The following is a 16197-nucleotide window of genomic DNA, read 5'->3' as shown; positions in this document are numbered from 1 at the left end:
CTTTTCCTTATTTGTACAAGCACAATGCTTGCTGCAAGTTTCAACTTTTATCACCACGCCACCCAAAACGCCAAATTTAAAACACAGATTCTTATATCACAAAGAATAAAAACCATTCTTCAAGCCACAGAAACGTGACCATACAATTACACATTGTATGCGTTCGTAAGAACCTCAAAAACCAGCACCACCAATACATTTTTGTACTCCACTCCATAGACAACCAAAGCCTACCATTCAACAAATTCGTTGACCAAAACACAAAGATACACCTCCTGCATTCAAACATTCAGAGAAAATAAATAGATACATAAATTTACCAAGAGACTACACTAAGAAACATAATATATCAGATTCAAACTTAACTCAAAACTTTCACTTTCTAGAATTTTGTGAGATTTGACAAGCTTTCCAAATTACCTGCTGCTTTTGCATAGCTGCAGCTCAAAACACTAAAATTTATGAAACATTTCTCTTACGATGCACACTTGTGTGCTCATGATTTAATCAAAGCCGTCAAATGTTTGTCAACCTTTTTCTTGCAGCAGTAGATCTAATAAAATGAAGGTCTTACTAACTTTTGAGCCAAACATTCATAATGTGACAAAACCAAAACCTTAATATCAACCAGAACAAATGTACATAAAAGATGTGTACTATGGCAAGACATCTGTATCATTTAATCAAATTACAAACAAGTAGAGAGCTCAGAATTTCATACCATCTAAAAGGTCAGCTCCCTCCTTGACCTAAACCCCATCAAATCAGCAACTTCTAAAAGGTCAGCTTTCCAGTACCAATGCAGCCTAGGCCAGCTCCCAGGTTCAATCAGATCATCAATCCTAAAATTACTCAACAAAACATCGCTGCTCGAACTGGGAGAAGCAAACTCCATGATCAGGTAAAACTGGGATGAGTTCTTCATCCTTCGCACTACTTCTGGCTGGTTCTATCTAGCTCGTTCTACTAAAACGCCGTCTATCGATACAAAAGTTAGGCCCAAAGGGTAACCACTAACTCATACAGACTATTGAAACCTTTGAGGATCTTTACAAGGTTTACATCTGAGAAGAGATCTTGCAGCAACTTGAACTCCCACTCTCCAAGAGCACAGATGACTGGAAACAGCAACCACAAGCCGGTTGTGATTAACCATTGTGATCCCCTAACACAAGGTCCAAAACAAGCTGCTCAAGAAGACTGTTGTACACACAATATCAAATGCCTTTTTTTCTTCTACTCAAAAGACAACTCAAGTTTCCACAAGCTACTAAGAAAAGATAACCCACAGGCATATGAGTATGCCATATTTGATCTAAAGGTGTCTTTAAATGAGACTAGACCAGATTCACCAGCTTCAGATTATTAACAGTGCACTACATGCGGCCAGCAAAGACAAGTGGCAGTTCTACTATATGTTAGATTGGTCCTGGTTCTACTAGAAATGGCAAGTCAAAGTACTACCAAAAATAAGAATTTGATTAAACTTGGTTTTATCAGCAGAAGTGAAGTATGACTCAAAGTTATTTGAGTTGAAATATTTCTGCTCTTACAGTCCAAATCATCAATAAATAATTCATATTAAGAACATATCATTCATGCAAAATTAACACAGGAAGGTAGAAAGAAACAGAAGTTTCATATCTACTTCCAGAACATAGAACCTTCACCTTGCTGTTTTTTGGGACCTTGCACCAATTAAAGCAAACTCAAACGTCTACAACTCATGACAGTGACAAATTCCATTGGACATGAATGTGCATAAAAGCAAAGAAAAACATCAGAATCGTACTCATATGTAGCCGATGTCAACCTGCCAACCTAAGATCTACGGCAGATGTCTGATTTATGACGTTTAAATAATTTACCTGAAATCGAAAGAGGTTAAGCCCTTGATCCTGCCCAAAGGAGGTTGAAATTTTACCCCGCACAACGTTAGCAGAATAGATTTCGAAGAACCTCCATGGTACATGCTTTGATCCCTGAATGTTAGATTGTCACTGTCAGCTCCATAATCAGCTTAGCAAGAGACCAAATCATGGCCTTGATGATGGTAACTACTATTTACAATTTGGAGCTTTTAACATTTCATTTAGTATAAACTCATGCCATGAGATGCTTATTTTCCAATGATATGAAATGATTCCCTCCATCACCCTTCATATCTTTCCATGCCATCTCTTTCTTTCTTTGCATATAGACTACAAAAACAAAATGATATGGATAGAAACTCGAAAATGGAGATGAACCTAGCTGATATAATGAGATTTTAATTGGATAGATCCAGATAAACCATAAGCATAATCATGAAGACAGGATGGTACAGCACAAAATCAAATAAAACTACAAACTGATGCAGCAACAATTCTATAACATATCCATCTCGAATAAGTCAACAAAGCATTCTGAGATGATGCTTAAGATGCATGTCTTGGATACACTATGAACGGCAGGATTATATGCTCACAAGAACCCTCTGCAGTTACATGCAAGTGATGCTAATGCATTGCTCATGACTTGATAATAAAATGGATGCATGCCCAGCAGCAATATGCATCCTATGAGTAGTATGTTCTTTTTTTTGTCAGAGCATAGAGAACAGAGTACATCCCCTTCCAGCTACTGGTAAGTAATAGCTGCCAGTGATCCATTTGAGCCAGGGGCAACGACAGGGTAGCCAGGGTCCTTCCTTTTCCCAAATGGGTTCTTCGAATATGTTTTCTAAGGTTAAGGAAAATGTAGTCGAAAGAAGGCAAAGCTCAATGACAGGTATACAAGCAAAAAAGCAAACTTTTTCAATACAAAAGTATCAGAAAACCCTATGGATATTAAAACTTATGGCAACACACTGAGTTATGATGCTTCTAAACTATTTGAAAACAAAAGCTCATAATCTCATCTCTATGCTTGCAAACATGGACAGAAACAGTAAGCAAATGCACCTAACAAAAAATGCCATGGTTAAGATAAAACATAAGCTGAATATAAACAAGGGTCATTTTGGAAAATAACCTTTAATAAGTTTCTAATTAAATCTATAACCTTCTCATGAGCATGGAGCCATTTTTTCTTAGTAGGTCAAGAGGTCATGGATTTAAAAAAAACAAATCATGAAAGGTCATGGACCTAAATATCCGATGTAAACAAGGAGCACTACAGAACTTGCTGAAATATACAGAAGGCAAGAAATCAACAATATGTCAAATCAGCAATCATACCAACTAAAAGGGATATTACACTTGACAAAGCATGATGCTTTCCCTACAACAGATAAGGGGTTGTGTAGATTCTCATACCTTTTTTATGTTACAATGTAGTAACATCTTTTTTTATGTTGCATACTATTAACCAAGTCTTGCTTCTTTTCAAAAGTCATTTTGAATTCTTCTAACTTTTTGGCATGCACAAAAACGGTCGCTCTGGTCTTTGGGGATAAAGTACATGTCTGCATACCATCCACCTCCCCACCCTACCTCCGAGTGGAATATTTCAGGTTCGTTTGGTTTGCTTTCAAAGCATGATGCTTTCATTTCTTCTTAAATTGCTCAAGAGATCTCCTTATATTGAAAACTACAGTCATAACATGATCATTGCCTTAACTTTTACAAAAAAAAAAATTCCTGTCCTCAAGTGGGCCTTCTAGTACTTCCTCTACCAAAAATACAGTGCATCGTCTTCCATTTGAGACATTTACATGGAATAAAAACAATAGTTTCCTTCTATTTTACTAGCTAAGTCAATAAACATATCACTAATATTTTGGTCACACGGAAATGTTGCCACCACTTATTGACAAGACAACATCTCCTGCCCTCTTCAAGTCAAAATCTAGCCACTCAACAAGCAAAGAAACTGGAGGACTGCTAGTTGATAGATTCCAATTACATCAAGAGACATAACCTTCGACCAAGCTCCCACACATATATGTGGAGCCACCGAGGTACATGACTTCTGCCATTCTGGTTTCCCCTTATGTAGTGGTAGAGAAGTAATAAGCCATATTTTCAGTTGCTATAACTACACATGATATGGATGTGGGGAGCATCAACTCCATCCCTGTGGGATTTTGATTAACAAATACAAGAAGAAATTAAATGCTACATACAGAATAAGAAAAATAAGCAAAGAAATAAATAGAAACAAGCAAAAGAACCAAAATGTATAAGGATATTGTATTCGCATGCCAACAGAACCAGAGCTAGGGATAACGGCGCCTTGCAAGCTATGGTGCACATTTGTTGCACTGTTCACATCCTGTGGTAATTAAGATAATACAAGAATAACTAGAAACATATATTTGCACAAAAAGGGGCAATGAATATTGACAGCATTTATGAAGATAAATCTATAAACTATAACAAAGAAGAACACAAACTTACCTCAAACTCAATAAAGCAAACAGTATGCCTTTCTTGTCGCAAGACCTTCATTTGCTTAAAACCAGGTTGCCTGCACAAGTGAAAATGTTCAAAGAAATAGAACCAGTCACCAATAGCATCAACCGGACTAAACAAAAGAATGCATGACTTATTTACAACTGGTAGAGGGAAACTTCTTACACACTGAAAAGTCCTCTTAGCTCTTCTTCGTTTATGTTCTCCCCAAGATTTCCAATAAACAAGGTATTGCAAGGAGGATTATCTTTCGTGTTCTAAAAGTTAAAATAATATAGAAATTGAGCACCAAAGTTCCGAAGGAGCAATGAGAGAGAAATATTGCAAATTTAGGAGCGCAAGAAAACTAGACACAAAGACGATAAGCAAAGAAAACAGGCCAAAAGCAAGAAATGACTAGTTTATATTCCATCCCACACAACAGTTACACAATAGCATCTTAGAATGGAAACATAATTCTGTACCACAGGTAACTCCTTGCAAACTAAACAATTAAAACCAAATACAGGGAACAATGTAGCTTCAGTTCCAATGTACAATAGACCTGGTCATTGTAACACCATAGAATACCTTCACACAGGAAAGGTGAATGATATAACATACTAAAAAAATAGAAATGAAAGACTGCATGAAAGATTATTGTGTCCCATATTAAGTTATATATTATCATTTATCAATATCAAGAATGCACAGAACCAACAATTACACATAACTATTCCAACTATATGTGATGATTAAATCATGGCAATTCAACATACAACCAACAGCACCTGAACAGGCATATAACTGCTAGGAGCGGGCAGAGGAGCAGAAGGAAGGGCAGGAGGAGCAGCCATCGGTACTTGAGAAACAGGATAGCCGCCGTAAGGGTCATATGGTGGCGGTGGCGGTGCCATATACCTAAGCAAGTTAACAGGTAAGAAGATAACCTGAATACCAGCTCCAAAAGCATCCAACTTCTCAAAAGTGCACCACTGGCCAATGCAAACAAAAAAAATAAAACTTTGACCCAAAAAGTACTTACCCATGTGGACCCCAAACAGGTGCAGGAGGAGCATGGAAAGGGGATGGACTTGAGAAACCAGTGTGTGTATAGTCACCCCCTGTTCGCATGCGTTTACTTTGATCAAACGAATTTGGATCAGCTACTATTCCTGCAGAACAACAAAAGTTTAGTATATACAAGCACAACCTAAAAGATAGTTTAAGGGAGAAAGGTACATCTCAAACAGAAGTTTAACATGGCATGAATCTGAATGATGTTCACCAAGTCCACTTAAAAGCTTTTATAGATGCTGGAGTCTTGACAGAAAGGTAAATCATGATGTTCACCAGGTCCACTTAAAAGCTTTTACACATGCTGGAGTCTTGACAGAATAGCTGGTAAATGTAAAAGAACTCATTCTGGTCAAAACAGACCCATATCCAACATACTTGAATGTCCAGACTACAACTCCCCATTTGACGATTGAGAGGGTCACAATCTCACATTATGTCATGGAGATTAGTTGAATCAGACAAGCCGTTTGCAACTATGTTACTAAAAAAAGAGAAATTGAATCTATTAACGCCCTCTCCATGTGAACCTCTAATTTAACACCTCATATCACGATGAAAAGTAGAATTGTAAATCATGGTATAGCCATTTGATATTATATTTGATACAAACAAATGATTTCAATCTTGACCGAGTTATATGACAAATATATTACCGATAGATTTCCGAAAATGGCAAAAAGAAAAACCTTGGCATGAAGTTCGTCAAGACATCCATTTCGAAGAAATTGATATTTTGTTTATACAAATAAAAGGAGCAAATTGTTTATGGTGTGAAGAAAAGGAATACCCTTCAGCCACAACAATAAATAAAATACTTTGTATGTCCCCGCATCAATGAGCTACTTTGCTTCCCCACTCCCAGATAAAATATCAGCTTTCTATACACTGACATACTTTTTTCACTTTTCTGGTACCAACTGATCTTTTGCAACAACAAAAATATTCAGCAATGCCTTTGGGAAAAAGAAAATATAGTAAACTATGCAATAAGAAAAACAATTTTCCCTGAGGTTGTCCTTTGGGGTATGGGTGAAAGTATCCTAACAAGCTCGCTATTGAAGGGTCATTGTGTAGAATTAAATTCACACTGTCTAGAACAAAGGTATTAGAGAGACCTAGATGTTAAGTTTGTACAATATAATGCATGCCGCATATGACTATGATCAATACGAATAAGTGGTTGATCATCCTCTTTCCAATATTTGTTGGGGTAAATGAACAATAGAATGGTTTTCTGAAATCACACTTGCTTGGATTCTTGCTTGGATCGTGTAAATCACTTTCCGGATTAGATATTTCGACCCTATAGCCTTGAGTTGCACAAAATTCTGATTGTGGGATAATCCAAGAAGAAACAATCTAATTCTTTGGCACAGAAATTAGATTATGTTACTGTTGGTGTTTCAATTCTATCAATCCTTTCATTCGAGAGCCAAAAAAACGAAGGTTCTTTGCAAGAAATTGGATAATACCAAACAGTTATGGAAGGTTATATGAAGGTTAACAACAGTTAAGAACCAAAAAACATCCGTTAGGAACTAACCAACTGCCTTCAAACGGAAAATTTTGGTCCGGGGCGATGCCCCAAGCCCCGCAAGGGCGGCCCCCTCGACCCCGCCCGCTGACCGGGAACCGGGACCCCCGCCTTTTGGTCATACTGGGATCAATCTAGTCTTATACAAGTGTGCGCTCCGCACCTCCTATCCTAATTTGCATAAAAAACTAAGTAAAGATCCCCTTTAGCGCTCGTATATTTACCTCCTACACCAAATGAAACCGGTGACACTAAAATCACCAACAATATTTACCAAGTTCCAATTCGATATAATTTGGAAGACCATGTTCCATTTTGAGAAAACAAATATAGGTTATATATGTATAGCTTATTCCAAGCAAGTAAAAGAAGGCATAAGCTGCATTTGGTTTCACTTTAGGCTGAGAACGGTTTTCAAGAAATGACGAAGGCGTTACTTAAACAAGCTGTTCAACGGAAACAAACGGAGATCCGAGAAGAATTTGATGACTCTTTTGATGATAACAATAGCAGGACAATATATGAGGACCAAAATTATAATGGTCACTAGATTATATAAGCCACATATAAGGTTTCAACGTATGTATACATGGGACAGCCTAAACTAAACACAAGCCTGTGCAGCGGCGATATAGAAGGCGCTGAGGTTTTGTTCTCACACAGATCAATGCATCTAAATTCAATGAGAAAAAAAAACTCACCCCGTTTCACAAACAGATTTTTCTTTGCCATTTCTGTGTGCAGGACGGACTTGGATTCCGCATCAAAAACCATATCCTACGCCAGAATCCATGATCAATAAACGTACTCGTCATTCATCGTTAATATAGTATGCATATAGAATACCTGAAGGGCGTCTCTGGCGGCAATAGCAAAATGCGGTGTGGAGAAAAGAGCAAAACCCATAGGGACCTCGCCTTTGAAGTTAACCTGCGAAGCTTCGTAACCGGGTAACCATCTGAGCAGGTTCTGCAATTCTCTCTCCTTCACGTCCTCAGGTAGGCCAGATATGAAGATCGTCCTGACCTCGTCACCGGAGAGGCGATTGTCCATTGACATGGGAGAATGGTGCGAGTGAGGGGGTGGAGCCGGAACAACGACGGGGGCAGCAGGAGCTGGGGCGGGTGGCCACTGTGGATGGTATTGGTGCATTCCGTTACCGGCCATCTGTTGTGGTGATGGGTGGGATTTTCGGATTCCGTCTACGATTATGATTATGAAACCCTAGAGGGCAAAAGAAAAACTCGGGGCTATAGAACGGATTGGCTGTATTCCCAGAATTGTACTGTCACACACTATACAACGCAACGGCACATACATGTTTTGAGCAAAGTACAATTTTAGTCCCTGAATTGTCATTTGTTTTACATTTTTGCATTTGAAAACTTAAAATACATTATTTAATACTAATACTAATACTAATACGTGTATGGATAAATAGTTGTTTTATACGTACAATACATTGGGTAAAGAATGAATAGCAATAGTAATGGTAAACCAAGCAAGCAAGCACAAAGGAAATGGAAATGTATTTGTATTGATGATAGTTTGATACACATACAGTAGCAGCAGTAGTAGTAGTAGTGAATTACTACACCATATTTACGTTACAACTTCAATCCATTAGCAGAACATCAAGTGCGCATTCGATCTCTCAAAATCTTCAACCCCATGTACCTACACGTTCAGTACCAAACACATGCTGTTAGCTACATTTTACATGTTTTCAATCCAACTTATCTGCAAATTACCTGCCAATCATCAAGAGAGTAGCCTGTGGATTGGTCCCCGGCGACACCGTAAACGTCGAACCATCGATTACCCGAAGAGAATGAACACCCACCACCTTCAAATTACGATCCACCACTCTCCCCACCACGCATCCCCCATGGTAATGCCAGATTGTGCTCACCGTCCGCCGACAGAACTCCCCCATCACCATGTTATTCGACTGATCAATCGGCAAAGCCGGACCCACGAATCTGAAGTCCGTACCCGACCATTCCCAGAACTTGAAATCATCCATCGATCGGCTTCTAAGCAAGTCTCCGATCTTACGAGTCCCATTCACGCACCTTTCCAAATCCACTGGGTTACTAAAGTAGTTAAATCGCACAATCGGGTTGGTTCTCACATCTGTCGACGCCAATCGAAGTGTCCCCGAAGAGTGGGGCCCGATTATCTTCTCCATAATGCTGGCAACAGTAAGATACAACGGAGAAGACGATGGACGGAGGAAAACAGAGTACGCCGGAGAAGAAAAAGGGAGAACGTTGGAAGCTGCTTCAAGATAAGCACCAGAATCGGTGATGCCCACCACCTGTATGAGAGAATGCTCCAGTGGAACCGGCGACACGATCGATATTCCGTTCCGTGGGTTATCATACATGTAATTTCCGACATATGGAGAATGGCGTACCACCGGTATTCCCCAAGAAGAAAGATACGGCCGTGGCCCAATGCCGCTAAGGAGAAGAAGCTGTGGGCTGCCAATGGCGCCGGCGCAGAGAATGACCTCTCCGTTTTCCCGTAGCATTGCATGATGATGGCCGCCGACCAGATCATGAAACACAACTCCGATGGCATTCTGCCTAGACGCCAAAGAATACGACGGAGCGAATAAAACTCTCTCAACGCTGGCATACAAAGCCACCTGAATATTGGATCCGGTAGCCAAGTTTAAAAGATCGGCGGCACTATGTCGACGACCGGAGCTGTCAAACGTCGACCCACCAATCTTGGTACCCAGAGAGTGATTTAAACTATAACCATTATAAGGTTCCACGCCGGCTTCCAATAATCCGTCACGGACGGCGGATTGCCACGTCTGTAACTCCGGTTGGAACACGATTGCTTTCTCAACCCATTCATAAGATCGCTGCACCACTCGCGAGTCCCAATTGATCCCGGATCTTTTGTAGAAATCTTCGTCGGCTCTGCTATAAAATCCGGCGTTAATGGCGCTGCTGCCACCAAGAACGCGGCCTCGGGCGTTGGGAACGCCGTCCTCGGAAGTGAATGCTTGGGCGGGGGATAGAAACTGGTCGAAGTGGGTGAGTATTGGGAGGAAACCTTCTCGTGTCATCACGTTAGGGTTCGCGAAAGGAAGACCGCCTCTTTCAAGAACCAAGACACGGTGGTTTTTGGATAACGTCGCTGCCAGTGGGCAACCGGCGGTGCCGCCGCCAACTATCACGTAATCGAATGTGTCTTCCAGCGGAAGTTGGGTTGCGTTAACTACGAACGCCATGTAAGCCGGACCTGATATACAAAGTAAAATAATTGATTAGTTTGATGCGTGATTCAAGAAAATGATTGCAGACAAATTAATCTTGAACTAGAATTGAGAGTCGTTGGTTACTTTGTTGATCGGACTGGGCTAGCGTACAACAGTTAAGACCGAATGGAACGACGAGAAGGATCAACGGGAGGAGGATGCTAGTGATTGACGCCATTGTTGGTGGTTTAAGTTTTCATGGAGGGGTTCTTGATAGAAAAAGAAAACTCATGACATGGGTTTTCGAAACCCAATGACCTAATCAACCTCTGTGAATGGTATTAAATTGATGAAAATGTCAGTGACCTTCTTCTTCTTCTTCTTCTTCTTTTCTTCTTGTTGTTGGAGCAGAGTTTGCAGAGGAGGAAGACGAGGTTGAACCAGAGAAAAAGAATACAAGAATTTAGTGCTGTGTGTATTTACAAAATCGGCTTAACGAGACTGGTTGGTTCGGCGGATATAGTTGGGCAGCTGCTTAATCAAATAAGTGGGCTTGTCAACTTTTAAGCCATTCATTTTGTCTAATTCATTTCATTGTTAGGGTTTCAATTTTATACCAAGAGAAACCAATCAAATGTTATATTACTTCTTGGTATCAGTATGGTTGAGTTGGTTGATAGTCCCTGGTTTTTATGTGATATTAGGAATGTATCATAGTAATACCATATTTATTTTATTAATTAATAATGCAACATGTTTTGATTTAAATTCTAAAATATACTGCTTTAAATTTTGCTTAATTATACTATAGATATATATATATATATATATATATATAATTTGATTAAATTCATTCGTTTAACTTTAACAACTCGTACGCACCTCTATGATCCATCAATGACCGTTAGTGTTGGACTATTAATGAATGGTTGTATAGGTAAAGATAAGTGATACAACACATATCAACATGTTATATAAATACTTGATAATTTTAATGCACCTAGATATGGTTGGTAAATATGTTAATTTAAATAAATCGTAAACTTTTACGGTGTTGGTACAATACCATACCAACATGTACCAACCGAAAAAAAATTATATCACATTAGTTGGCGTCAAATATATTTGACTGGTACATGATATAAAATTTTATGTATCAATTATAATTTGTTGGTATATAATATAATATAATATAATATAATGGAAAAAAGAAGAACAAATTTTAAAATTGAAGTTACTAGAATTGTAATATCTACTCTTAAAAAGATTGTAATGTTTATTTTCATAAAGTAGCTTTATCTTTAACGAGGAGTTGGGGAAATTTCATTTTTATATGTACTTATTTTAACATAAATTATATTTTCTTTATATTTAAAGTGTTCATATGAAATTATGATATTTGTAACAGAAATTATGTGGTTATTATTTTTAAATTCACGTAATATGTTTTTAATTAATAGATTTATCCTATCATATCATATTAAGGTAATCGGTTAATTAAAAAGCTGTTTTAAGTTCTTACTTGGGTTTCCGAAATAAAAAATAGGTTGGCGCAAATTTACTACATTGGTCAAAGTGCGGATGCCCTGATTTGAAAAAACCCACATACGTACGGTGTCATCGCTGACGAGGGTTTCTTGAGGACAAAGATAATTAGAGCTCCACTAATTCCAACCCCATACCAGCAGATCATTCATCATTCATCATTCATCATCCATCATCCATCATCTCGTATAGGTATGTTCCCACACCATCTTCTTCTTTCTTTGAAATTGGATGCTAAGGAGTTTCTACAATTTCGTAACTGGGGGTTTACGTTTGCTCAGATGATTGCTATATTTATTGTGCATTTGCATTCTACTGATACATAAAACCTGTTGGCGATTGCTATTATGCTGGCCGTTTTAGTATATGATTATAGATTTTGCATTGAATTACACGAAGCATCGTGCTTGTGTTAGTTTTCTTTGTTAGAAGATAAAACAGCAAAACCTTACAACCGAGTTGTTTAACTTGACTTTAAGACGGATCCATGATTCGGATATTTGTTCAACTTCATGTAGAATCATTGGACAAATCAGCTAAGGAACTCTAGAGTCTAGACTTTTCCTGCTGGAATCAAGCACAGTGTCAGCATACAACAGGGATCTTCTACAGTCAACAATCCAGTCATTTGTCTATAGAGACATCACTAGATGGCATATGGGTCTTGGGTTGGCAGAATCCAGTAGGACGATAATGTAAGGTGACAATCATGTTAAATTTGCAAAGTTTCCATCCAAGCAATTTTAGTTCATAATTCATGGCCCATCATGTCCCTGGAAACTGAACCAAGATGCTCTGTCATTATTTGCTACTATGACATGAAGATACTTTAAACCCGTTCACTGTCCTTGGATATGGGACTATGCAACCTGTTCACTGCCAAAAGCGCTCTTCTTCTCCAAGTTTTGTTCATTCTTGTTGTAAACTTTATCCTAGAATTAGTACATGTTTCCTTTTTGCTAATTGAAAAATGAAGAAAGGAAGTTTCAGTGGTGTGTAAACTTAACATACTATGAATCTAACCTTTTTTGGTGATCACATGTGAAAACATGGCATGCCATCATTGCATGTTATAACCACGTATTAATCCATAATGACCTGGGAAGCTGTGATTTCATCTTGTTAGCTTCTAAAAGTAATTGAACTTTTGAAGTGGTGGTAACTCAATATTCACATATCCATTTGTTTTGTAAAGAAATATTTGCAAGTATTGATCCAATATTAAAAAATTGTTTCAGAAATTAAAAATCAAGTTTTCAATTTTTAGTTATCCTTTTGATTAGTAATGATCATTTGATGAAGACATAGCTAATTTATATCATTATAAATGATAAAGTTGCAGAAATCAGGTTGCAAGATACTGTAGATTTCTTATTTAAAGCGGGTGAAGGAGTTTTGCCATCTTGCAAAATTTGTTTTAGTTTCTTCCCAGTCCAGTATGAATCTCAATGATCTTAACAAAGTCTGGGAAGTCAAGCCTCTGAAGAAGCCTCGAGAAGATGAGGCAAGAGAAATTCTTGAAAAAGTAGCAAGGCAAGTTCAACCCATCATGCGAAAGCGTAAATGGAAAGTCAAGATCCTTTCTGAATTTTGGTACTTGCAGTCTTCTATCATTTTTTTTGTTGGTTCCTTTATATGCAAATAGTATCAGGTTTTCCATCGTCATGATAAGATGTTTTATATGCAGCCCTTCCAATCCTGCTCTTCTTGGCCTAAACGTAAATGGAGGTGCAGAGGTAAAACTGAGACTGCGGAGGCAAAATAATGAGTGGGACTTCTTCCCTTACGAGCAAATTCTTGACACCATGCTCCATGAGCTTTGTCACAATGAATTTGGCCCACATAATTCTGATTTTTACAATCTACTGGAAGAAATTAGAAAGGTAAAAGCTTATGTCACATTTATGTGGTTGATATCCAGACCACCTACATATTTCGCAATTATCATATATTTTTAAGTTTTGTGGGCAACTCTGATGAGCAAAGCTACCACATATTTTTAAGTTTTGTGGAATGGCAGTTAAGCATATGTGTGTGTGCTGCACTTTGATCTTATGTTCTTCTCACAGGGTATGGAAGAAATAAACCTTGTGGAACCATAGTTGTTGATTAAGAAACACTGCATGCTAGATTCATACCATCTTTATTATTAGGCAGATCCATTGCCGGTAACCCATTCTACGCTTGGAGCTTATCAGCACCAGATTCATGTCCTATATTGGACTTTTGGCATGGAAGAAAATCATTGTCACTAGTCAGCTTTTAACCCATGCCTTCATTAAACCATATTTTAAGCGTCAAATGAAATGCTTCATTTTAGTGGTTGAAAGCTTGTGGAAGTCTCCTGTAGGTATTCAACTGCCCTTGGTCGAGACTGAAATTTGTCGATTTAAGATAACTGAAAGATGAATGACTGCAAGCATATCATATTCATGGAACACAATAGAAAGTGCTGCCATACTGCTCATAGATTTGCAAGCACATTTCTTCATCTTTCTTATAGAATCTACAACATGAAATACAAGTTAGTATTGCAAACTGTGCTATTAAGACGACATGTACCTTGCTATATCAACACTAACAAATATATCAAATACTTCTCTAGTGAAGTTTCTTAATGAGGTTGGTTCTCTTGATCATTGCTTCCATAGGAATGGCCAATATTCATGACAAGACCTTGTTAACCATTTTGTTGTTCCTAAGTATATTATTTGCCTTAACTTGTGGTTGTTAGGCTTTGCAAGATATATGTGTGTACCTGAATTGGCCTTCCTTATGTTGCAGGAATGTGAAGAATTGATGGCTAAAGGAATAACGGGAAGTGGGGGAGGATTTGATCTTCCAGGGAGAAGATTGGGTGGATTTTCACGTCAACCGCCTCTATCATCACTGCGCCAGAAAGCCCTATCTGCTGCAGAAAATAGAGTTCAGCGGGGAACTCTGCTTCCTTCTGGTCCAAAACGTCTTGGCGGTGATAGCAGCTTGAGAGCTTCCCTTAGCCCAATTCAAGCTGCTGCCATGGCTGCAGAGAGAAGACTGCATGATGATTTGTGGTGTGCTTCTCAGGTTGAAGAAGTTGGTCAAACATCTGTGTCACAAGATGTGAGCTCTAATGAAGCTCTACCGCCTATATTGGTAAACAACAATCATGGAGAAGGAGAAGCGAAAGCATCATGGCAATGTGGTAGTTGTACACTGTTAAACCAGGTAAGAGGTTGTTATGATTGATTTTTCATTAATTCATGTACAGATAAAGCTGTTTGTGCGGATTAATGTGGCTCTATAGATTGGGAGAGTTTTTGTTTGGAAGGGTTTTCTCAAAGATGGAATGGGTGTGCTTTTTAACTGAGAGGGGAAAGTTGGGAAAAAACTTGGCTTTTTGGCCACTTTCTATATCATTAAGCCACTACCAAACAGTCATGTATAGGTAACGGAATAAGCTGTGAGATCATCAAACTCATTAAGTTGCTAACGGTATAAGTTATACTTATGGTTTCAATATAATGATATGAACGGTGTTATACATACAGGCGTTGGCGTTGACTTGTATAGCATGTGGAACTGAAAGAATGGAGGAGAAAAAGGCAAATACGAAGACATGGTCATGCAAATTCTGTACTTTACGAAACTTGGCAGCGAAGGAACGATGCGAGGCTTGTGGAGAATGGAGATACTCGTATGGTCCTCCAACAACTAGTCGAATGTTGGGTACATAATCAAATTTATAGAAAACGTTGAAATGGATAAGTTATTGTTTTTGTAATATAAGAAAAGGAGACTATTTTTGGATGTTCAATAAAATGGAACATGATATACGTAGTGTAGTAATATATAAAGTATAATATAATGACTAAAAATCAATCAAAGAGTCTACATTGATTGCATTGCATTGCATTCCTAGTTAGTGCTAGACGAATGCAATTTTCTTATTTAACTCTATTCATCAATAAATTTTAATAATCAATTCCTTCCATTCCAAACTTTTAACGTTTTCAAAGAAATAAACATTACAAACATTTTCATCACTTTTTAAAATGTCACCACTTTAATCAATGCAATTCTGGATTTTTTTTACAAAAAATTAAAATTCTTATCTAAAATGTTATTTTTTCTTTCCTACAAGTATCCAAATATCAAAAAAATGGTTTTATATGTTCCTTTTCATTTGGGAAATTCTAAAGTCAATGAATGAAAGGTGCATTTTTTGTTTGTAAATGCAGATATTATGCATACCATTTTGTGGTCACAAAACTTTTCATAACAATCAAATATTATCATCATGAACAAACAATCAAATATTAAATTTGAGAGAGCATAGCATAGCATATTCAATTAGGATGTTTTGTTATACATATTACAATAAGATCGAATAGATATGGATTTTTCCATATGTATATTAAAACAGTCAATCACATAACAATATTCCGTCTTTTATTAACTTTTCATAT

General features: G+C 37.8%; 3 protein-coding genes across 7 annotated transcripts; 1 reads left to right on the top strand and 2 right to left on the bottom strand.

Moving 5' to 3' along the window:
- Positions 1-2250: 2250 nt before the first annotated feature.
- On the bottom strand, positions 2251-8217 carry LOC112509526 (RNA-binding protein with multiple splicing 2). The gene is made up of 8 exons (XM_025114523.1): positions 7834-8217; positions 7689-7764; positions 5419-5548; positions 5165-5294; positions 4560-4651; positions 4380-4449; positions 4172-4254; positions 2251-2716 (listed from the first exon to the last, which is right to left on the bottom strand). The coding sequence occupies exons 1-8, from the start codon at positions 8152-8154 to the stop codon at positions 2620-2622; spliced, it is 999 nt and encodes a 332-aa protein (XP_024970291.1). The 5' UTR covers positions 8155-8217; the 3' UTR covers positions 2251-2619.
- Positions 8218-8597: 380 nt separating this feature from the next.
- Positions 8598-10460, bottom strand: LOC112509255 ((R)-mandelonitrile lyase-like; the record flags this gene model as incomplete). Its single annotated transcript, XM_025114111.1, has 3 exons — positions 8598-8664; positions 8739-10248; positions 10349-10460. Coding segments are annotated over 3 exons (1665 nt in total), but the record flags the coding sequence as incomplete, so codon positions are not given.
- A 1357-nt stretch (positions 10461-11817) lies between these two features.
- On the top strand, positions 11818-15564 carry LOC112509631 (DNA-dependent metalloprotease WSS1-like). Of its 5 annotated transcripts, none has more exons than XM_025114694.1 (6): positions 11848-11941; positions 12268-12444; positions 13086-13342; positions 13437-13632; positions 14534-14956; positions 15280-15564. In XM_025114694.1, exons 3-6 carry the CDS (start codon positions 13188-13190, stop codon positions 15463-15465), a joined length of 960 nt encoding a protein of 319 aa, XP_024970462.1. In that variant the 5' UTR covers positions 11848-11941; positions 12268-12444; positions 13086-13187; the 3' UTR covers positions 15466-15564. The 5 variants fall into 5 exon arrangements, with proteins under 5 accessions (XP_024970460.1, XP_024970462.1, XP_024970463.1 ...); XM_025114695.1 differs by having other exon boundaries at positions 11849-11941; positions 12268-12449; positions 13092-13342; XM_025114692.1 differs by lacking the exon at positions 12268-12444 and having other exon boundaries at positions 11818-11941.
- Positions 15565-16197: the final 633 nt, after the last annotated feature.

The sequence above is a fragment of the Cynara cardunculus genome (assembly GCF_001531365.2).
Source record: "Cynara cardunculus var. scolymus isolate 2C chromosome LG 3, CcrdV1, whole genome shotgun sequence".
NCBI classification, from domain to species: domain Eukaryota; kingdom Viridiplantae; phylum Streptophyta; class Magnoliopsida; order Asterales; family Asteraceae; genus Cynara; species Cynara cardunculus.
This window is presented reverse-complemented; position numbering and strand designations above follow the sequence as displayed.

What these genes read in the sequence shown, in the direction of transcription:
- LOC112509631 (XM_025114692.1), top strand. Translation starts at nt 13,188, where the DNA reads ATGAATCTCAATGATCTTAACAAAGTCTGGGAAGTCAAGCCTCTGAAG. An exon ending in AAGATCCTTTCTGAATTTTG is followed by an intron (nt 13,343 to 13,436) that starts GTACTTGCAGTC and finishes TTTTATATGCAG; the next exon opens with CCCTTCCAATCCTGCTCTTC. An exon ending in GTTGTACACTGTTAAACCAG is followed by an intron (nt 14,957 to 15,279) that starts GTAAGAGGTTGT and finishes TTATACATACAG; the next exon opens with GCGTTGGCGTTGACTTGTAT.
- LOC112509526 (XM_025114523.1), bottom strand. Translation starts at nt 8,154, where the DNA reads ATGGCCGGTAACGGAATGCACCAATACCATCCACAGTGGCCACCCGCC. An exon ending in CCTGTTTGGGGTCCACATGG is followed by an intron (nt 5,295 to 5,418) that starts GTAAGTACTTTT and finishes TAACTTGCTTAG; the next exon opens with GTATATGGCACCGCCACCGC. An exon ending in TCTGTTGGCATGCGAATACA is followed by an intron (nt 2,717 to 4,171) that starts ATATCCTTATAC and finishes ACCTTAGAAAAC; the next exon opens with ATATTCGAAGAACCCATTTG.